Source organism: Ciconia boyciana, chromosome 6 (genome assembly GCF_034638445.1).
Source record: "Ciconia boyciana chromosome 6, ASM3463844v1, whole genome shotgun sequence".
Lineage (NCBI taxonomy): Eukaryota > Metazoa > Chordata > Aves > Ciconiiformes > Ciconiidae > Ciconia > Ciconia boyciana.
In genome coordinates this window covers 30,178,187-30,200,429 of record NC_132939.1, presented here as the reverse complement: position 1 = coordinate 30,200,429, position 22,243 = coordinate 30,178,187, and the positions used below count along the sequence as shown (strand labels likewise).

Genomic DNA, 22,243 nt, shown 5'->3' with positions numbered 1-22,243 from the left:
AACTATGAAATGAAAATATAAAGCAACATGATAACAAAAAACCACATCTTTCCCTGAGAGGACATGAAATAATGGCATATCAATGCTGGGAAGCTGCTAAATTCTAGTGCTAGCAGCTTCCCAGCTAAATTCTAGCTGCTAAAATCTAAATTCTAGATTTAGATCTTTACTCAGTTTGCTGCTGATAATTACACTACGCTCAAATATCTGTGAACAGGTGGCTGAAAGCGGAAAGCCCAAGGACACAGAAAGGTGGTTATTGATATGAAGTGACCTCTATTGCCCCTGTTGGTAAGGGGCAATATAGGACTTCTGGCTATCCATATTCCTTCCTAAAAGATTGCATTTTTGGTGAGAGCTACTTAAAAGCATAAAGGGTGACCCAAGAGAAATCTCAGTTTGGCCTTAATTGACGAGACTAGAAGTTGTTTCTTATAAAGAAGATTGCAGTCATTTTCTTACTCTTCCTTGTGACACTTTGTCATCAATAATTTTATCTCTGTAAAGCAGGCACTGAATCTAGAAGAGCTGCAGAATGTCATATTTCTTTAGTACATGGTAACGAATTGGACATTTTTCATTTCTTTTCCCAGAATATTCTGGAAATTACTGTTTCTGATGATGACATCACTCATGATGATGACCATGCAATTGTGCTTTTTGATGTAGCTAAAATCCCCCTTGGGGAAAGAGTATTTATGGCATTCCCACTAAATCCACAGGTAAGAGCTCGGCCAGATATTTAGTATCGCTTGACGTCCATTCTCTCCCCTCTGATTAAAGAGGTGTGCTGTCTCTTCTGTCTTTTACCACCAGGACCAGCTTGGTGGTAAAAATGTAACAAAATTTATTAAAATACTGGAAATTGCACACCAGTGAGAAAATAGACTGCCTTCTCAAATTCCTGTCGGTTTTCTCTGGCACAGTTTATGGCCAAATTCCCAAGCCCCAGAGCAGATGCAATTTTAGGGAAGCTTTGCACTTTTACTAATTTGACAGAAAATGACAGAGTTTATCTATCTAATGCTCAAGAAGATTATAGAAAGAAAAACAACACAAGGACAGGGAAACAACCTGTTTCCACAATATTTTACTAAACACTAAGTCTTAGCATATCATGTTTAGCACATGGAAGCTGGCAGGGAAGAATGTGAAAAATAAAGGTTTACTAGGGAGATTTGTAAGCACCAAACCCCCTTTGTTCTGCTAGTACAATTGAGATCTTCTTTTTCTTGGGGAAGAAAAAGCTGCTTCTGTCCTCTAATGCTGACAATAGCAAGCACAAAACAGATTATTGTTACTTATTAAAGCATAACAGAAACTGTGCTTGCAAAAATGAAGGTCCCTTTGCAAACCTCTGCACATGCTAATTGAGACTGCTTCATTTTTTTTTTCTTTCATTTTCAGAGGAGGGAGGAGCTGGAAGTTGAGTTCATATTGGAGAGCATGTAAGTAAAACCCCATTATTATAGGAGCAGAAGCTTGGAGTAGTGCATCAGTGCAGGGAAACCTTCCATACACCCGGTATCATCTTAATATCCAGATTCACCCTTTTTCCAAACTTAATGTGTGCATCAGCAAATCATTGTAAGAAAGGAAAATGCCATGATGTGGAGAATGAGTTCAGAATTTTTAATTCTGTGACTTTCTCTTAAAATGTATATATTACTTACATAGTTCAGAGTTGGTTTTCTGGGGCTGTTAAATCCCACTGCAGTAAGTCGATAGATTTTCTGGAAAGGATTCTCTGGGCAGCTCATGGCTGAGGAGAATGTTGCTACCCAATCTGTGATGCACCTGTGCTATTAAGGCTGTGACAAGCACGTTCCAGGTGCTTTATTGCAATTGAACCATTTCTGCTAGGTAGTTATGTGGCATCTAGTGAAAAGGGAGCATACCTCTACAAACAATAGGAAGGAGCAAATTAAAAAAAATGAATAGAGAAAAATGTGTCCTATTCAGGACAGTACCCTGATTATATTGTTTATAAAATACATATTATTTGTTCTTGATTTCTAGCCGAGGTCCTCCTGAAACCATCATCACAAATGGGGCAATAGTGGTAAAATATTATTTGCTTTGTTCTCTTGTGTTCTTTCCCACATCATTCCTTACCTTAGCTGACTATGATGGCAGTGAGGGAAACATTGCAGGCCTTCATTCTTTAGTGATACTTTTTTCCTTAGGAGATTTATCTTTGAGGAGGCCAGCATGTATCTTAGAGGAACCTTCAGACTGCTATCATTTTTCCTTGTTTTGTCTGCATCCATTGAAAATTACAATGTGTTTAGCATAGCACCATCTTCCCACGTGATGATGAAGTTAATTCTCACTTTCACTGGGTCTGGCGGAAGTCTCCAATACAGTTGGCCCCCACATTCAAGCAGTGACCCTTCCTAAAATGACCCTTCCAACATCTGCCAGCACCAGCGGTGAGATGGCTGGATGAGTAATCTAATTCTCTGTCCCCATCACATCTATTCTAGTGTCGTGAAGTAGCCTGCTTGGAAGTTCACTTGGACAGCAGGATGAAAAAGAAGTATTTTTCAGGTAAGCTTATTAATTCTTCAGCTGAATATTAGTGATTTTACCCTCTCTAACAATGCCTAGAAATTGCATCATCCAAATACTATGGCTTTAATTGACCATATCTAAGGCGATTTGTAAAAAACTTTGCAGTAGTGAATGCCACCCGTTCTGCAGCAGGTGTAGGTTCAGGGTTCTGACTTCACGGGGAGGCTCGTGCCAGGCTAGAAACAACGTCAGATGCTTGTACAGAAGGTATCTAAACCCCAAGCTGAGATCCTGAAAACCTCTGCTGTTGTACTGCTAAACCCTGAAGAAGCTTACTTCCTTAGGCACAATAGTCCATGGCCTTAACTTTCCTCAGGATCTCTGACAGTTCGACTTCTGCATATGCACAGAAACACCTCATTTTTTGCAGGCGTAGCCGCTCAGCAGCTGGCTCCCGCCTGACCTTGATCAAGATCCAGAATCTAGAAGTTCCTCTGCCCACATCCCCTGAGGGGCTGGATCTGGTAGGCAATCTCAGAGCGTGCGTAACACACACCGGCAGGACTAGCTGATCTCTTCATATAAATAGGGTCATCTGCTGCAGAGTCAGATCTTATTTTTGGGGACTGAGAACGTCTGTTGCTCATTGTTTGGCCTGGGATGAGGATGATTTACAATGCAAAGTACCTGGTTGCATTAATTGTGTCATGATGCAACTGCAATAGAAATGCAGCAGTCTAAAATTCAGTGCCATTCACATCACACTCCCATCTGGCTTCTTGTTCAGCCCATTACAAAGATACAACCACCTGTAATGTTTGGGTCTTGGATCACTTTCAGAAGACAGCTTTCCAAATACAAAGGAAGAGGAGAAGGGGTTTGTTCAAAGTTACCTTTTACTTCTTTTTTCCTCTTTCTCTCTTTTTTGCAATTGGAAGTAACTTTTTGTGTGCATTTTATCTCATTGTTTTAGAGAATGAGCTAACATTTACAGTGAGAGGATCTTTTGAAGAAACGCAGAGAGTTTCAGTGGGCTGTGACTCCCGCTCCCCTCTCCCAGATCCCACTTTCTTCCACTATGCCAAATACAAGCAACCCTCCCTGGATGTTGTACTCACAAAGAAGAGGAGGCTTCCCACCTTTGTACGTTACCCCAGAACATGGTAGACAACATACAGTCCTATGACCTGACCCTTACGTGTGAGTAGGCAGCAAGAGGAGAATGTTTCTGTCTTAACCCAAAAGTACTCCGTGCTCCTTTTCAGTGTGCTTGCATGTCATGTGGAGCAAGAAGGAGCAGAAACATCCCCCTGAGTCTCCCTCTGAAGTCACTCCCCTCCAAGCAAGAAGTAGTCAGTGAGGTAAGTGTCTGCTGGCCATGGGGAATCCTTTGCAAGCTTTTAAAAATTGTTGCTCATCCCCAAGGAGCAGAAACTGAAGACCACCCTCTTTGTACAGAGCCAGTTGTTTTCTAACCTCCCTTGAATCTAGGGTGATGCATAATGAAGTAAATTATTTGGAGCAAAATAAAATAGGAAATCCAGGGGAGAAGGAGGTAGAAGAAAAATGTCTAAGCTGTTGCTCATGCTCCTTCTATTGTCCGTGTCCTTAGCCAGGCTGGAGGCCACTGGGTGCCACCGGGACAGAGGGGTAAGGTTGCTGCCATGGGAGGCAAACCCATGCCACACTTTGGGGTGCTCAGCCTCTTTGGCTTCCCCTTGTATCTCATGCTGTGTGAGACTTTAGTTTCAAGACCCGTGTTTAATGGTGGACCCTTCCAGGGAGGTGAGGTGTAGCACTGCAGCTCTTCTGCTATTTATTTGTGTAGCTAAGCAGTACTAGCACAAGCTACACCTGGGTTTCACAACAAAGAGAAGGTGCAGACTGTGATAATGCCAAAGTATTAAATCAGTGCACATCTCCGGGTACTAATGAAACACTGAGAGGAGAGTCTATCTCCCAATCGCAGTTTACTGAAGTTCAGAGCTTTCTACATGTAATGATGACCCAAAAGAGCTATGTCTCATTCTGACTGGGGGAAAAGGACTGTTTTAAACAAAATATCAATATTCATAATTTCACCATTTTAATTTTCAGCACAGAAAATTCGACTTGCACTTTAAGGTGAAAAAATGGTAAGATATATTATTTATCTTCCTTCTGTGTTTTTCCCCTCGGTTCTTTGAATTTGGATAGTTGTCAATCAAGTTCCAATCCCTTTGTTACTGCCTGCATCCTGAATGCTGGTTCATTCTCATTTCAGACTATAAAATAAAATGGACTCAGTACACAATACAGAGATTTTCAGTGGCAGTGAGTTAAGAAAAGGTTTTATAAATAACATGGAAATTTTCTATTGCTATTTTGATGCAATCAAAATTATGTGCTAAGGGCCACTGTAGATACTCTTTGATACCTGTACAAATTATTGCCAAATGCAGATTTTCAGGAAAAGCAGCATTTCAAAACTAATTGAAAAAAACCTTTCTGTTTCCTGAGGTCAGAGAAAAAAAATAAAAGACCAAAGTCATTCTAGGATATGAAAAAATTGAAATAATAACTGTACCTGCATTTATTTTTTAATGTCTACTCAAAGAGATAAATGCAAATTAACTCAGTCAAGTGATTGCTTATTTCTAAACCAAGGAAACACATTGTGTATTTTGAGATACGGCTAAGGCCTTAGTAAAATTTATAAGATGAATATGTTACATGATGTAAGAAGTTCTCTTCCCTTACAAAAGCAGGTGCATCTTCTATCATGCTGTTTATTTTTAGTAAATATGCTATGAGACAGACGTACAGTTTACAGCTGTCATTTAAAAATTTCTTCCTTACCACACCTAAGAAAGATTTTCACGGCAGCTTCCGAACTGCAACTGTAGTGCTTATAAATATCCATAAATGACTATATACACCCACACACAAAAAACCATCCGAACACGAAAGTCCACAACTTCAGTCCACGATTTGCAAGTGCCAGTGGAAGTTTGCGCAACTTTTGAAGGTTCGTTTAAAAGCCACCTTTAAAAGACTGCCCTCTGCAGGCTTTTGGCTTTATGTCTGAAAGGGAACAACTCTGTTACTTGTAGCTAGATTTAATTTCAGGCATCTTCGGCAAGGAGAAAAAAAAAAAAAACCCTCTCAGTCCAAAGGAAGACATACTGTCGTTCTCCAGGAACAAACTAAAACATTTCATCTCCTCCTGCTTTGCTTTATATAGACCCGATGGTGAAGACATGTCTATTTATGTAGTAGAAGCAATTAAAATGCTGAATTAGACCACAAACTTGATGTGAGACACCTGATCCTCTGTTCCAGCCAGGAAGACCTAGATGTACGCCTGGGGTTTGACCTGTGTGCCCAGGAACAGGATTTCATTTGCAAGAGGAAGAAGGTGGTTGCAGCCGCTCTAAAAGACATTCTCCAGCTGGAGGAAGACTTGCAGGATGATGAGGTATCTGAGACATAAATTACTATCTGCTTTCTCCACAGCTGAGTGTTAAAATGTAGCATTTTTGTTCGATTTCCATTTTCCTGGAAACAGTGTAAAGTTTCATGTGCAAGTTATGGCTGACTTCTTTTCCCTATTCTAGGGAAGAAATGAGTATTCAGGGAACGTTAATGAAAACCTGTAGCCCTGTTGCTACAGGATCGAGCTTTGTGTTGAGCAGCAGTCTGAACAATAACGCAGAGAAGGAGTAGGTGTCCTCAGGATCAAAGCCAAAGCTTCTTTTAGGCCTCACAGTCGTCTCGGCCAGATCTAAACCATTGATTCAGCACTTCTTCCCCTCACGGTTCAAACTGGTCTTCATTTTGTTGTGCTTTTTGTGCCAGCATTTAGGCTCCCATTGTGTGAGCACAGCACGCTGCCAGTCTGACTTCATCATCTGCTGCAGCTAGAGCATGCGCTTGCTTGGCAAATGGGAATGATAACAGAGGGTCCAAGGTAGGGAAAAATCAGGTTTCTCTTTTTTAATTATACGCCCATGACTGCAGTGTGAAGCCTGAACTCAGATGCAGAGCGACAAATTTTCCTCATTTTGCCCTAAACTGAGCTCGGCAGGTGTTTTGCACAGCTGGACATTTCACACACAAGACCTTGCCTTTAAATGCCAGCACTAAGCTGTGGGCCATTTCCTTCCCCTTAGATGTAGAGGCACCCGTCCTTCCCTGCAGAACAATCTCCCTAGAGTCTCATGATGATTTGCACAGGAGATGAATTCACCCTAGTGCATAGTAGCTATCTTTACTGTTAACAGAGCCAACTCATATTTATGGATTAATCCTTCTTCTAAGACTACCAGACCCTGGACTTCTGTATCATCACAGAAAGAACTAATTGCAGCTCACTTGCATACCTAGTATTGTGTGTACATACGTGGTAGGTGGAGTGAGTATGGTTTCTCTTTCCCACCAGCAACTTGTCCTGGTTTCGGCTGGGATAGAGTTAATTTTCTTCCTAGTAGCTGGTATAGTGCTGTGTTTGGGATTTAATATGAGAATAATGTTGATAACACACCGATGTTTTAGTTGTTGCTAAGTAGTGCTTACACTAAGTCAAGGACTTTACAGCTTCTCATGCTCTACTGACTGAGAAGGCTGGAGATGCACAAGAAGCTGGGAGGGGGCACAGCCAGGACAGCTGACCCAAACTGGCCAAAGGGCTATTCCATACCATATGGCATCATGCTCAGTATAGAAACTGGGGGGAGTTGGCCGGGTAGCAGTGATCGCTGTTCAGGGACGGGCTGGGCATCGGTCAGTGGGTGGTGAGCAATTGCATTGTGCATCACTTGTTTTATACGATCTTTTTTTTTTTTTTTCCTCTTCCTCTGCTGTCCTATTAAACTGTCTTTATCTCAACCCATGGGTTTTACTTTTTTTTTTTTCCAATTCTCTTCCCCATCCCACCACAAGAAGGCTGGGCGGAAGGGTGACCGAGCAGCTGTGTGGTGCTTAGTTGCTGACTGGGTTTAAACCATGACACAACTGTGAAAGGGGACAGCATCACCAGCCTCTGGTCTCAGGGTATCTGAACTGGTCTGTGCTCTTAAACCCATCAGTCATGATACATCTAGTATGGCCTGTGAAATAACTATATAATAGTAGAAATTGGCTTTAGCAAACTTCAGTAACACAGAGGTTATTATTACTCACATGGAAACTGTGAGACTGCACCTGTTTTCTGGTCTATAGCATCTGATAAAAATCTGGTTCAGATGGCAGGAGGTACCATTCCTTCCAGTTTTTTGCTGGTCTGTGTTATTGGTTTTGCAATAGAGCACTGAAAACATGATGTTTGAGACGATGGATTTCATGTCCTAATGCACAGCTGCTTGGCTGAGGATTCCTTCTATGCCCCATTATTAATTCAGGTTTTTCTTCTCCTTGCAGACTGATGGCATGCAGCATCTTTATTACTTTATCAGCGCTGTAACCTTCTCTTTTCTAATCAATGATGTCTCTCTCCCTTCTCAGACCATGTCACTAAATGCATGTGTTTTGGGATTGAACAGGTACCTGTGGTGGCAATCATGACAACAGGTGGTGGAACCAGAGCTCTGACAGCCATGTACGCTCACCTTCTCAGTGTGCAGGAACTGAATGTGTTGGACTGTGTCTCATACATCACTGGTTTATCCGGCACAACATGGTAAGACAAGATAAGCAAAGTCTTCATAGGAATTTTCTATATGTGATGTCAAAAACTGATCTGAAGAGTTGTATTATCTTTGCTATCAAGAAAGGACTTTCTTTTTCTGCTGTGGCTTTTTCTTGTTTCCTTCAGTGGGTATTTGCCAGCATTTGGAATTAATTCAGTCCTAATTAAACATGTGGGTGGTATCACACACACATGTGCTTTTCATGTAAATCAAGGCATGATAACTTCCCAAAGCTCTGCTTCAGAACTCACATTCTTCCTTGTGTTTCTTTTCTTTTTTTTCTTTTTTTTTTTTTTTTTTTTAGGACCATGTCAAACTTGTATGAAGATCCTGACTGGTCCCAAAAGGATCTTAAGGAAACACTCAATGATGCCCGAAAGCATGTGCTCAAAAATAAGTTCTTTACCTGTTTTGCCCCTGATCGTCTGAAATACTACTTGAAAGAGTTGTGCCAGAGGAAACAGGAAGGACATCAGACATGTTTCACGGATCTATGGGGACTCATCATTGAAACCATGTTACATGAAAAGGTACAATTTTCTCTTCAGAAAGGCTGAAGAAAGGCACCTTTCTCTTCAGATTTGCATATTTAGTGAAAGTAGAGGTGAGGGGAGACAGTAAATCAAAAAATGGTTGAGATTGGAAGGGACCTCTGGAAGTCGTCTTGTTCAACAGCCCTGCTCAAGCTGGAGCCGGCTGCCCTGAACCATGGGCTTTTGAATATCTCCACGGGTGAAGACTCCACAACTTCTCTGGGCAAAATATGCCAGTGTTTGACCACCCTTACAGAAAAGGGGGGTTTTGCTTGTTTGTTTGTTTTTCAGATAGATGCCTAAAGCATGTGCCTTGGCGGCGTCATTCTTTCTTTGTGTTTGTTGGCTGTATTATGCATATCTTAACATCATACCTGGTACAGAAAGGGTGGGAATACAGAGAAATAACAGGAGACCTATAGTACAAACAACTTTAAAATGAATACACATGTAAATATTTAAATGAAAATCCTGCTGTTCTTTTAAAAGAGCTGCACAGTGTGACAAGGCAAAGAAAAATCGCAGTATCTCCGAGTGGTTAATGGGATTACGTCACCCTCTGAAGATTTCCACCAAAAGGCAATGTTCAGGCTCTATTTTAGTATTTGTGAATATTTCCTTCCCAATAGGCCATTTATACTTAAGAAAGAGAAAACATTCCCCCTGTAATACAAATAACTCCACACACATCCCAATTCCTACCGCCTGAGCACAGCACAGTTCGAGAGACTCCCTGGGGGCGGCTCAGCAGGGAGCTGTGAGTGTCCCGGCAGTGCCACAGCCCTGTCCCCTGGCCCGGCACCACCCAAGGGAAGCCCAGTGGCACAGCCATCCCTCCAAGGGCTGCTCCAGCAAGGGGAAGCACCTGCAGCTCTCCTTCGAGGAGGATCTGAACTCAGCACCCTCTCAAGCCTGGGCACTGCTCCCAAGCCATCCTGCCCGACTATGCACGATGCTCTGCAGCAGAGGCAGTAAGGTTCCAGGCTCACTGAATATTAACTCTGAGGCTTGGCTCTGTCACAGGTCTGAAGAAAAGATGATTTTCTGGGCAGTCAGGGCAGGGCTTACTCTTTCTGAATGAAATGTTTCATGCCAAGAGTGCTTTTCAAATATTTCCAGACATTTTCCTGAAATAAATAATGTGAATAACAACATTTTCTTCCTACCATTGAAATGTCAGATTTTTTTTCAGCATATGAACTAAACTTAGGACTATTTGTGTGCTGAAGTGCTGGGGTTGTGGAGGGTCAGAGATAGGGATGATGGCACCTCTCTGAACTAAACGGGCAGGAAACATCCTAGTTGGAGTCCGGTATGCACTGTGTTGTCAGAGCCCAGGCTTCGATGAAGTGGGAGGCTCTTTGTGTCATCTAACTGTCCTTCTTCAAAACAGGAGGACTCCCATAAGCTCACAGATCAGCAGCAGGCCCTAAATCAGGGTCAGAATCCCCTGCCCATCTACCTCTCTCTCAATGTGAAGGATAAAATCAGCGACCAGGATTTTAGAGGTAATGATACTCCAGAATTGCATTTAATGTTTAATCCCAATAGGGGTCAATTTAGGACTACGTAAAGAAATCAGTTCAATGCAAAAATCCTCTAAACAGCCAATCCACCTAAAAGTAGAATTTTAATAGTTAAATTTTTTAACTTCTTAGTATATTCAGCTGTATTCAGGATCAAAAGCAGGATGATGGAGGACATTATCACGTAATTACCTGCTAGATTACCTCAGAAATCTAAAGTTTGTAGAGAAATTTAGATGTAAGAGGACAATTCACTCCTCATGTTCAACACTGTGAAATGTACAGTGAATAAATGTCTGTTTGCAAAGTGTGTTAGTTAGAGTCTGCCTTAATCTGGCCAATATCATATGTTTTATTCAACTAATTTGTGCCTCTGCTGCTGTAATCAGTCTGTCTTGTGCTTTTTCTTTCAGAATGGGTGGAATTCACCCCTTACGAGGTAGGATTCCCAAAATATGGCGCCTTCATTCGTGCAGAAGATTTTGGTAGTGAGTTCTTTATGGGTCGCCTGATGAAGAAAATCCCAGAATCCAGAATTTGCTTTCTGGAAGGTGATTTGTTATTCCATGGAAATGTAATGTAATATAATATAATCCACTCCTGCGCAAACCCCTCTTCTGAAATGAAGCAGTTAATATATTTTTTATCTGCCAGGAGCAGCATATGGTAAAATATTAGAACTGATAACAGGTCACTATCTGCAGGATTTTTTATTTTCTCTGCAACTTTATTCAGCTGAACAGATTTATTTGATTTCATATGCGGTTACACTTACTGACATGAGGCCTTTGCAATACTTATATGTCTTTGTCAGCAACAAAAATTGTGTAACATTGCCGCTAAGTTAAATCATCAGTCTCTTCTGCAAGATGAGTCTCTAAAATACAGCCTTTTATCTACAATGTTCCTGCCGCAGCTAACCCTGATAGGGGTTAGCTATCCCTCCAGGATAACACTTCCATTTCGGAGTGCAAATAGGTCATAATATTTACCTTTATTCCCTCTTGCGTAAGAACAGCAAAAGCAGTAAGGAAATCTTTTTTTCCCTTTGCGAAAGCAATCTCTTGCCTCATTGTTCTTCCTACTTCCACCAATTGCATAAAGGAAGTTTCAGGGGGGGTTTGAGAAGTTAAGACTCTTTGCCCATGTGGAGATTTCACTACAGCTGGTGGTGAGGTGTAAGGAAGCAGTCAGAATCTCCCCGTCCCCAGCTGCAATGTCTAACAAGGTACCCAGGTCTCCCCTTCTGTGGTCAAAAAGCCAGCAGGTCACCAGCCCCTTCCCTACCTTGGCACTTTCTTCTTCCCTTCTCTAGAGCGATGCTGGGACATTTGTGTCCCTGTTCCCTGCCAATGACCCATTCAGGCAGTGTTACTTACTTCAGCGACACAGTTATTTGAAAGGTTTTCAGCAAATTCCTTTGCACCCCAGCCCCTGAAGACAGCAGGGACTGACTACATAGGTCCTGCAGCTCTTTCCTGCGTGGCCGAGCCCATCCCTCTGCCTGCAGGCTGGCTTTGCTGGCCCAGGCGATCGCCAGGCTGCTCAGGTCAGCCTCTTCTGTCCATCACTCAGTTCCTCCCCAGAGAGCCAGGTTTAGTTCTGCAGTTTGGAGGGTTCGGGAAGGCACCGCTGCACACCCAGCACGTCCAACCATATAGCAGGTAACAGTGTTTTCTCAGCCTGGAAGATGATCGCAGGTAGGTGGCAGTCCAGACTGCCATCAAGTTTGCTGCATCTGTTACTAGAGGAACTTGAAAATGTAACCCAGATATGCCTTAAACCCTCAAAACTCAGAAGACAAATCAAAAGACTCATACATTCACACGTCCTATTTTCAAAACTTCTAAGTCAGCTTCCTCATCCTAAGGGATATTAGTGTATGAATCTTGAATGTTTTGTGGTTGACAGTTCTGCATGGTAACTGCATACCTGTAACAGGATTATGCCAGAAGTAAATAAGACCTTTACAATTACAAATGCTGAGAACTTGGGGAATAAGAAATGTTGAGGACAGGTGGAAAATATTAAGATGTACTTGGCAAAATGTTATTTGCCACCTAACAAAAATGAATGTGTTAGCAGCTATACTGAAAATACTACCAGCCCTCTTCATATATCCCAACAAATTAGATTCTTTGTATACATTATGGATTCATATACCTATTCATAAAGACACTCCCTTTTATTTGTGCACTAAGATAATGTAATGAATAAAGTTTGCTGGGGAATGCAGAAGGTGCTGAATGGTCATTGTGAATGAAAATGCTTCCAGGTCTTTACCAGTTTACTTTCTGTCAAATATACCCTATGCCACAGGGATCTGGAGCAGTGTATTTTCCTTGAACCTTATGGATGCTTGGTATATATCTGTTCATTCAGAAGACTTCTGGCACAAATGGACCCGAGACAAAATTACTGACATAGGTGGGTTATTCTTATGCCATTATGTTAGTTTATTGTCTCTTTTTTTTTTCTTTCTCTTTCTTTCTTTTACCCTCTGTGCTGCTATTCTCTCACTGAATTTTTCAAAGTCATTTTGGAATTCCCTCTTCAGGGCTTCCTGTAATCCACACGGAAACCAGGAGGAAATACATGCTATCTATTGCAGTATGGCAATCATTTCAGTTGTGTGAGAAAAGAAGCTGTCACAGGAAAAAAAAAGACAGAATGGCCCTCATATGAGCCCTTTTCAGAGCACAAGGGTGAAACTGGAGAAGAACATCCCTGTAGACTAGGAGAGGCTGGAGGCCTCCCCTAGCGATCCACAGTCACCCAGTTCCTCTCTTGGAAGTTGGAGTATGGCATGAGGCTTCACAGAAACAAGAGCAATCACCATCCCTGCCTCTCTGGAGTCTACAAAGCACAGACACAAACTTCAGCAAGTCATTCCAAACTTGTCCTAAGGATGAGATTTGCAAAACACACTATCAAATTAAGAAAGATCTGCAGGGTGGGATTTCAAGGAGAAACACACAAGACAGACATACTACAGAGAAAAAAGATGAAAAGGAAGAGAAATGTAGCAAAAAGGGTGATTTATCTTCTTGCACTTGTAGGGAGTAGTTTCTGGTTGTTAAAACGAGCTTGCATTTGCTAGTAAGGAACATTAATTATGTTTGTGTGGCCGAGGGATAGTGATTGTCGGCTTTTTTATGTGTGTGGCTGAGAGATAAACTGTAACATGGAGTAGCACAGGAAGACAGGGTAAGTGCAGGATATTGTAGTGGATAAAATCATAGAAAAGAAAAGGAAGTTATAGTAGATGAGATGGATTAATTTACAGTACAAACAAGGCCTTTACCACTGTGGACTGAGAAGAAGAAATGGATTTTTTCAAAGCTTAGCTAAAAAACTGTGAGATTTGTGGAGATCCTGGAAATAAAAAGAGAAAGAAGCCCAAGTTTTGCCAAACATGTTAAAACAAATTATGATTGCACAGATTAACCTCAACATAATGAGGCCACATACAAGAACGGTTATTCTTTATTCTGCAGATGATGAAACCCTATTCCCTGCAAGACCAAATGAGCTGGATACTCGAGTGGTTTGTCCCACTGACAGCTTTTCAGACGTTTTCCGAGATGTTGCCATGTTACGTCCAGCAGCTTCAGAAATCCATAACTTCCTGAAGGGCCTCCAGATGAACAACAACTACCTAGAGAGCAAGTTTTCCAAATGGAAAGGTATGGTAATAGCACCCTGGTTTTAGTTACATTTTAAACCATCCTTGTGAAAAAGAAACAACGCTTAAAAGATTAACTAGGCGACTGCTTTTTCATTCTGTTCCCCTCTCATAACGTTTCAAACTGTTTGTTACCAAAAGCTGAAACTAGCTAGCAGGAGAGGCTTCAAAAATAAGTTCTTAAAAATTTCATGAAGATCGGCAACTGATAGATGAGAAAGGCCCTGATTAGTCAACGAGCATATGTCTGCCGATGTGACAGCCAGCCAGCCTGCACGCTTGTGGTATGGCACTGGTGTCATCATATGCTGTCTCTTGCCCGGCCAGTACTCAAGGCATGTGTGAGGGAGCCCTGTTTCCTGTTACCCTTTTACTTATAAGTAAGATATAATCGTTGTTACACAGTTTGCGAATTAGTGCTCAGTCTGGTACCAAGTCTTCCATGTTGCACAAGGGTTTATGCCTGCCTTGGCTGCATACCTTAGCTGCATGCCTGTTCTCGTAAGGTGCAAGGCACCAAAAATCTTTAATCTTTAGTACGTTGAGACAATGAGGTGCCATTTTAATTTTTTCCATATTAAAAAAAAATATTGACCTGATCAGAGTCACACACAAAACCAGGGGATGGAATTAACTCTATTCTCCTGAGCCCCAAGTTAATCCCTCTTAATTAGAGAAAAGCCAAAGAAATTGCAGAGTAAATAGGGAAAAGAGGAAGCCAGAAGAGGAACTGAGAAATTACTGAACTGCAGCTATCAGCTATATAGGTAGGTCTAAGACCCAAGAAAAGCTGAATTCTCTTTTTGTTAACAATTGACTTTCCTCAGCACATCTCTTGTATTGAGCACCACCCTTGAAAAAAATGCTTCTCTTCTAGACTGCGAGCTTGACTCTCAGCCCAACCACCTGACAGCAGCAACAGACTACCTCATCCTGATTGATACGGCATTTGCCTTTGCTACCAGTTACCCACCCCTTATGAGGCCAGAAAGGAAAGTGGATGTCGTTTTGCATTTCAACTACAGTTCAGGTTCCCAGACAGGGGTGAGCCTCGTACATTCTTCTTTACTGATATCTCTGTTTCATCACTGAGTTCCCAGAATGGCTGATCCTCTACTCATAGAAACTTTTTTCCCCCAGTATCTGGAAAGTGTAAATAAGCTAACAGCTTACCAGGGTCACATATCTTCATCGAACAGTAGAAGTGTTATCAGTAAGTAAGCATTTAGTAAATTGAATCTGCCCATTTTTATATGTAAATGTGTTTTAGCTGATTTGAAGGCAGTCAGATGTTGAATGAATTAAGCTAAATGTATTTTAAAATTGTCTAAGACTTCTCAATCCAATCATACATATTCTTATGCCTGGGAAAATGTACATTCAGGACAATACAATCGTAACAATAAAAAGGTTTGATGCAGAAGGCCAGATATGCTAATAAATGCAAGCACAGTTTGTATTTAGGAACTTTAAATACATTTGAAATAAAAAGTCCTCTAAAGACAGCACTTTTAATACCCAAATGTGGCATGTAGATTTTCAAAGACAGGCATGTGGACCCAGATCCATCCCATTTAACTTTGGCCTTCCAGATCTTGGCTCCATATACAGTCTACAACACCTAAGTTGGGTATGTGCCATAATCTGTCCGAACTTGGCCCTTACCCCTCAAACATTTCCAGTGAAATTGGGTTTTGGTCAAATTCAGTCTGAGTGCTTCCCACACGTTCTGACATTTTCCTTTGTTTTGTTTTCCTGTTGTGGCAACCAGCCCCTGAAAGAAGCCTCTCAATACTTCGCAAAACAGGGAATTCCTTTCCCTACAAAGGTGCCAGATGATCAGGAAACTCCACATCTGAAGGAATGCTACATTGTTGGTGACAAGGAGAGCCCAGAAACACCTATTGTGATATTTTTCCCTCTAGTAAATGACACCTTCAGGGACTACAAAGCACCTGGTAAGTTTACAGCTACCCTCACATTAACAGAGGTGGTGGCTGCCTTCTTTCTCTTTTTTACTGTTCAATATCTGTTCTTCAGATCATCCTGCAAACACAGATTCAGAATCCCTTTGCTTAGAACTGAACCATATCAGGAAGTTTAAAATATATAAATTTTCGTGGACAGTAGAGCAGCAGCTGGGATCGGCCTTTGGCACATATGCCCCTCTTCAGACTGTTTTGGGGCTTTTCACAGGTAGATTGTAGAGTTTACTGATGAAAAGTATATTCTGTTTATCTGTAGTGGCAGAAGTTAGCAGGGTTATTTCCTCTCATACTTGTCATCCTTTCCTGTTAGTAAATGGTCTGGGGAATCTAAGGATTTCATTGTTTAAAATAATTTCCAGGCTTACAGTTAAGCAGATAACCTTGAAAACAAAAGTGTGAACTAGCAAAGTGATGAAAATATAACACTGAGCCATGCCGACAGCTTCTGTTCACTTCAGTGAGTCCTACTTTGAAATTTAAGAAGAGTTTCAATAGCGACATTGCTGGTCACTTCAAAACAGATGGTTTCTAAGTCCTGGTACCATATCCCAGGACTCCATACTACCTCTGTTGGTGCCAAAAGTCTCAGTTACTCCTTCTCCAGATGACAAAATTCCTAACTCATGCTATGAGAATACTTATTTGTTAATCACTTCAAAGCCTCACAGTACACTGAAAACCAAAAGTTCTGGACTTGTATACAGTACATTAAATTTAATAACAAAACAAATACAGAAACTACTGTCCCAATTGTATTAATTCTTTTCCTTTTTTTTTAAAAGCAATTTGTAAAAAATCATACAGTACTTTTGCTTTGTAGACATTCTGGATTGAATTCATTGCACATTTGAGGTATGCAACTGGAGTTTTGAACAGGATTCAAATAGTCTAAGGGTATTTACACACATACAGACACCATTCTATGCCAGCTCTTAATGCAGATCAGATAACTGAAAAGTTGTTTTTTGTAGTTGCCCTTTGTAGAAGAACTAGAGGAAGGAGAAAAGGAGAAAGAACTAGAACAGGAACTGAGAATTAGCTTCCGTACTGCTCTGTGAGGGAGTTTGCCTCCCCTCTCCCCATCAATAATTTCCAGAACCCAGGGATGTTATTCCTAACTCAGTTATCTAATATCAGGTGAACATCAGATGATGTGCAGATGCTACATTTCAACATAAGTTATCAGGGAATCTAAAAAGGGGTTTTATTAGGTAAGTAGAAGATGTATATAAAGACCTGCATGATATCTACATATTGAGGCAAGCCTGTGCTGCCTGACCGGTTCAGCTGGTAGCTGCAAGCTGAGACTAAACAGAAAAAGAGAGAATGGGTCTTTGTTGGGCCCCCACAAGTGAAGTCTCAGCTGAGCTGACATGGAAGGGCTCAGCCCATGCCGTTTTTTGGGAGGGCTGCCACCTCTCAGCTGAGAGCCAGCCTCCATGGAGGCAGCACAGATGCTGCAGAAAGGCCTGGAGGCTGGGGACAGATGTCTGCCCTTTGTTAGTGACAGGCAGAGATCAGCTTAATTTATAGTGCCTCAGTACCATGCCCTAGCCCAGATCTACATTGTACAGCATCTGAAGTATTAGTTCAATTACATGAACGGGCAGTTTTTCCATAGCCAGCTCATCCATCAGCTTGTTCAGCAAAGGGAATTTGAAGCCTGGGCAGTAAATGAGTAAAACTGACATATGCAAACTGGGTTACTCCTGCAGTGGTTAGACTGTTCCAGAACTGGAGTAGAAAGGGGAAATCCTTTGTGTGAGGTGGCTTAGACTGCTTCACTTGAGCAGTACCAGTTGCTTGTAACTCTCTCTGCAAAGCTGGGAGGAGTACATCTATCAGACTTGGAGAGACCCTTCCAGGAAAATCAGAACCCTTTGATCAATGTTGTCAGACCAATGTTGTTAGATCAATGTTGTTAGAGAAGATCCCCCAAATGCATGTGGTCCTGCCAGTAAGAGAGATGCTGACTTTTCACAAAGCCTACTGCCCTGCTTTGGTACAGGTGGTGCAGGTATCTGTGACTGGGGAGGTGGATTTTTTGCTATGGTAACAACCTCCTGCCAATGTGATGGTCTCACATTGGAAGCTGACAGAAAAATTCTCCTGTCTCTGATGCTCTCTTATCTGTAATGAGAGGGGATCAAGCGTTATACTTCCTGCCTGTGTTAACCTGTGTTACCTGATGGTATTATCTACCATTAGCGCCCATTTCAGGGTTGCCACTGCTCTTTCCCTCATGCCAGCTGTTAGAAAACCAAGGGGTCTGTGGGAATGATGGGGAAGAAAAAAACCTGTGTGAGCCCTCATGTCAGGCATACAGGCTAGCGCACAGCAGTGGATCTCCATATCTTCAGGTCTCTGGCCCAGGGGTGGGAGCCTCAGCTGTCCTTTAGCAGTCAAAGGCGTACGCTGGAGCCCAGGAGTCTGCAGAATCTAACCAAATGAATCGACCTTTTCCCTTACAAGAACCTGTTTATTCTATGTACTAACAAGCAGATATAAGTTCAGACTGCCCATATGCTGTGTCCCTTCAGTGCAGAGTCAAGCCAAAACTACTATGGCCAAGTGGGCTTCTTACACTCTCCGAGTGCAGAGTAAGTACTCACTTTTGCTGAGTTCAGGAAGGGCAAGTTTGCCCACTGTGCCTTGAGTATATCACTTAAACACACCCTCAGCTCAGAAGGTGCATGTTGCATCTGCTGAGTTTAGTGTATAGATGTATTTCCACCAACTCAGTAAGTGGCAGTGTGTCCAAAACAGCAGCTAAAACAAAACCACTCATGGTGTCACTGTCTAGAGCAGATGGCCAGGTCAAAGCTGAGACCAGATATTATTCTGAATCACAGATAACTTGTGAAGGTCCTAGAAAAACGAGATGTGTTTTACATATTCTGCATCCACAAATTTGTTGACATTTGCAATTCCCATGGTAAGCCTTGGGTATTTTTCTCCATGCACCAGCAACCTACTGTGGAGGTCCCTATGAATATTTTCTCTGTGACAGCCTGCAAATAAACTTCTGCATTAGCTTTGGATCTGGTTTCTACTGTCAAATGAATTAAAATAAATAAGTTCATTTAATTTGTCTTCAGATCATATGATATGATGGATGTAATGTTTACAGAGACGACACTTGTGGGACTACCTGCCTAATTATTTTTCCTGGATCTGTGATGCATACATTGATTATCCTGGGATGATGAAACAGGCACGAGAAGTTCTTTCAGTATCCCTGCCAAATCTTGGTGATTCAGGGAATATCAGAGTCGCTCTCACTGTTGAGGTTACATAAAGCCTGTAGTTTTTTATAGTAGTAGATAGCTCAATGAAATTACAGTAAATATTTGTGCCATCTGCTTCTGGAATACATCCAGATAATGGCTCTGTGAGGTCTTTCAGTTTAGATAATGGAATATAGGTTTTTAGGTCAGTTTTCTGTATTTTTTGATAATTCTTCCTAGTAGGAACCAAGAGTTGATGTAGCAGATTGTGCTAGGGGATGTGCTAGGTTGTGCTAGGTGAAAGAATATCTGTCAGGTCGCTGAGAAGGCAGGTGTGCTTTTGGAAAACTTGAATCACTGAAATACATGGATTTTCAGCAGCCTGTTTCTGAAGGCATGAAAGCATAGTAGTGAGGAAAAGAAAACAATGTAGACACAAAGATGGAAGGCACAGAAAATGGCAGTGGCTTCAGGCCCATCACCTAGAAATAAACCATGCTGTCATGAGGTCCTTGCTGTGGTTGTCTGCTTCAGGAGAAGGGGAGGAAAGAGAAAAAGAGTAGTTGCCATTTACTTGCACCTTGGCTAGAAGTGTAGGGTGCTGCAATGGCTGGGAGACAGCAGCAAGGTGGGGGCCAGGGCTGGGAGAGCATCAGCGCTGAGGAGGACTTGGGGACCATGCTGACAGCTCACCCCAGAGCTAGAGGAGGAGGCAGGGAGTCTCACCCTCCTGTGCTCAAAAGAAGAGCTACTCTACTTGTTTTGGCATTTCCAAGAGTACCCAGGACAACCCCTATTACCCACCACCACCACCAGCTTCTCCATCCCCTGCTGCCAACCAAGTATCCCAGCAATAAAATGCCTGTGGAGGGAAAATTTTGGGTTGTGATCCATTGTGTGTGCATGCCTGAGAAACACCCAGACCCTAATAACTTTTTTGCTAATTAACCAAGTCACTGTTTGTCTCTTAGGTGTGAAACGTAGTCCCTCAGAAATGGCAGAGGGTGATGTTGATGTTGCCAATACCTGTGGTCCATATTACATAAACAATCTGAGTTACTCGGAAGAAGATTTTGACAAGTTGGTGAACCTAAGTTACTACAACGTCCAGAACAATAAAGATTTGATTCTTCAGGCCTTGCATACCGCAGTGGAACGGAAAAAGCAGCATAAGAAAGAGCAACCACTGCAAAAACCACCCAGTGGGGATGGTATGTGTGTGCCTGATAGAGAGGGAACCCAGCATTTGGCCGTCTGCCCAGCACTAGGGAATACGAAATAAAATATCTATGAGTCCTGTTAATGAAGAAAAAAAGGAATTTGATTAGGAAGTGAAGAAAAGCCAAAGAATGTTAAGAATAGCACTTTCTTTGTCATCGCAAATGCTAAAGCCTGTCTGTCAGTGAAGGGAATAAACACAAGAACCAGAGCTCTTCCTTAATTAATTAATGTGCTTCCCTCGTTGACAACCTCAGGAGCGTGGCTAGGTGAGGCTGTGCTCCGCTCGTGCTTGCAGAAGGGACCTTTCAGGCCAAGGCCGAGATGCGTGGACAAGGAAGCATGAGGAAGTTTATGCTGACCATGTTTGTGCTCTACCTGTGCTATAAAAAGAGAGGACTGTCAGTCCAGAAAGGCAGCAGAGAACAAAATCCATTGTCTCTAAAACAAAACCAAGAAGCCCGTTTGTGAACTAAGGAGTCTTTATGTGAGTGTAAATAAATATCAAACTTTGTATAATAAAAAACTTTTTTGGAGTCAGAGTTAGAGCAAATAAACATTTTTCACAGCAAATACATGTTAAAGCCATTTCTTTTAGGTGCTTCTTCCTCTGCTAGCAAGACAATTAAAGACAACATGCAGACTTATTTCATAGCTGCTGAAAAATAACTGAAGAAGAAATTATGCCTGCTCCAGACCTAGATGTGAACTGCCCCAGGATCCTGGGACCCCTTGAGTTTAGGATTACATTTAAGACCCATCTCTACAAGAACCGACTCATGCTAATTTATTTTATTACGCTGGATTTAAATGTTATTGATATACACAAAAGGTTTAAAGCTTTAAAGTTTTTGAGAATATTATATCTGAAAAGACACAAGAAACAGACAAAGCAGATCTAAAATTGTATACCTAATATTACTCACCCAAATGCGATTTTTTAACTTGCTGTAGAGTATTGCAACTGAAGTTAACAGAACATTAACTTTCAACTTCCTGATGCTTTGGTCATCACATTAACATGGTTCCTTTCAAGCAAGCAGTCTGGTTTTTTTGACAGATGGAATCCCAGGTCTCTATTTATTCTTTTTCTAAATTAACTTTTATTCAATGCTATTGATTTATTTATTAGACGACTTGTATCTACAAGCCCATGTTTCCTACAGGCTTCCCTGCTCCTCAGTTCTGCTGTAGTATCTTTTGTCAAGAGATCCTGCTATTGTGGGCCAAAAATGGAAGCCTTACAAATCCCTTTGCCCTCAAGGTCGAGAGTCTCCTCCTAGGTGGTGCACAGAAACATAATCCTTCTGTTTACCACTTAGGTCAGTGAACACTTAACTGTGGTGCACACTACAGCAGCCCATACAGCTCCTGTAGGGGCTCTGTGCCCGGGGTCTACCTCCCATGGAAACGAGAGCAAAGATGGCAGTCATGCTGATGCATGCGGGATCTCATTGCAATATAGGACGGGATTTAGCCCGAGGGCACAGCCAGACCTGGGAATTTGGAAGCACTCCCAGATTCCCGTATACAGTTAGAGCTTTATTGTCTGAAGGGCAAAAATTATCCCGCTGACAGCAGGAAGCATCTAGGCAGGAAGTCTGAAGACAAGCAGAACAAGGTGTGTGAGTGCAGACACTTCCCTGCCCTTCCTGCAGCTTTCCAGCAGCCACGAAGGGGTCACAGAGAACAATGAACACTTTACCCTGTTTCAAAAAGCATACAGTGGAACAGAAACAATTATTCGGTATCTCTGAGTTCTCTCTATTCAACAAGAATACAGAGGAAAACCTCAGGGCTGATCAAAGAGGTGGAACCAATTACAAACAAGGGGTGAATAGATAAGGACTCTGCAACCTAGAAAAAGAACAACAGGAGTGAAAGGC

The 22,243-nt window shown here is 41.9% G+C and overlaps 1 protein-coding gene across 1 annotated transcript in view; it reads left to right on the top strand.

The window, feature by feature from the left end:
• Positions 1-20,421, top strand: part of LOC140652879 (cytosolic phospholipase A2 epsilon-like) — a 39,763-nt gene extending 19,342 nt beyond the window's left edge. The window contains exons 6-22 of the mRNA XM_072864246.1: positions 594-722; positions 1,408-1,448; positions 2,020-2,062; positions 2,487-2,550; positions 3,488-3,657; positions 3,780-3,875; positions 4,612-4,649; positions 5,836-5,971; positions 8,034-8,170; positions 8,485-8,710; positions 10,107-10,221; positions 10,653-10,790; positions 12,559-12,666; positions 13,737-13,925; positions 14,802-14,968; positions 15,696-15,882; positions 20,111-20,421. Of these exons, the coding sequence (XP_072720347.1) occupies positions 594-722; positions 1,408-1,448; positions 2,020-2,062; positions 2,487-2,550; positions 3,488-3,657; positions 3,780-3,875; positions 4,612-4,649; positions 5,836-5,971; positions 8,034-8,170; positions 8,485-8,710; positions 10,107-10,221; positions 10,653-10,790; positions 12,559-12,666; positions 13,737-13,925; positions 14,802-14,968; positions 15,696-15,882; positions 20,111-20,421 (2,295 nt within the window). The remainder of the gene's footprint in view (positions 1-593; positions 723-1,407; positions 1,449-2,019; positions 2,063-2,486; positions 2,551-3,487; positions 3,658-3,779; positions 3,876-4,611; positions 4,650-5,835; positions 5,972-8,033; positions 8,171-8,484; positions 8,711-10,106; positions 10,222-10,652; positions 10,791-12,558; positions 12,667-13,736; positions 13,926-14,801; positions 14,969-15,695; positions 15,883-20,110) is intronic.
• Positions 20,422-22,243: the final 1,822 nt, after the last annotated feature.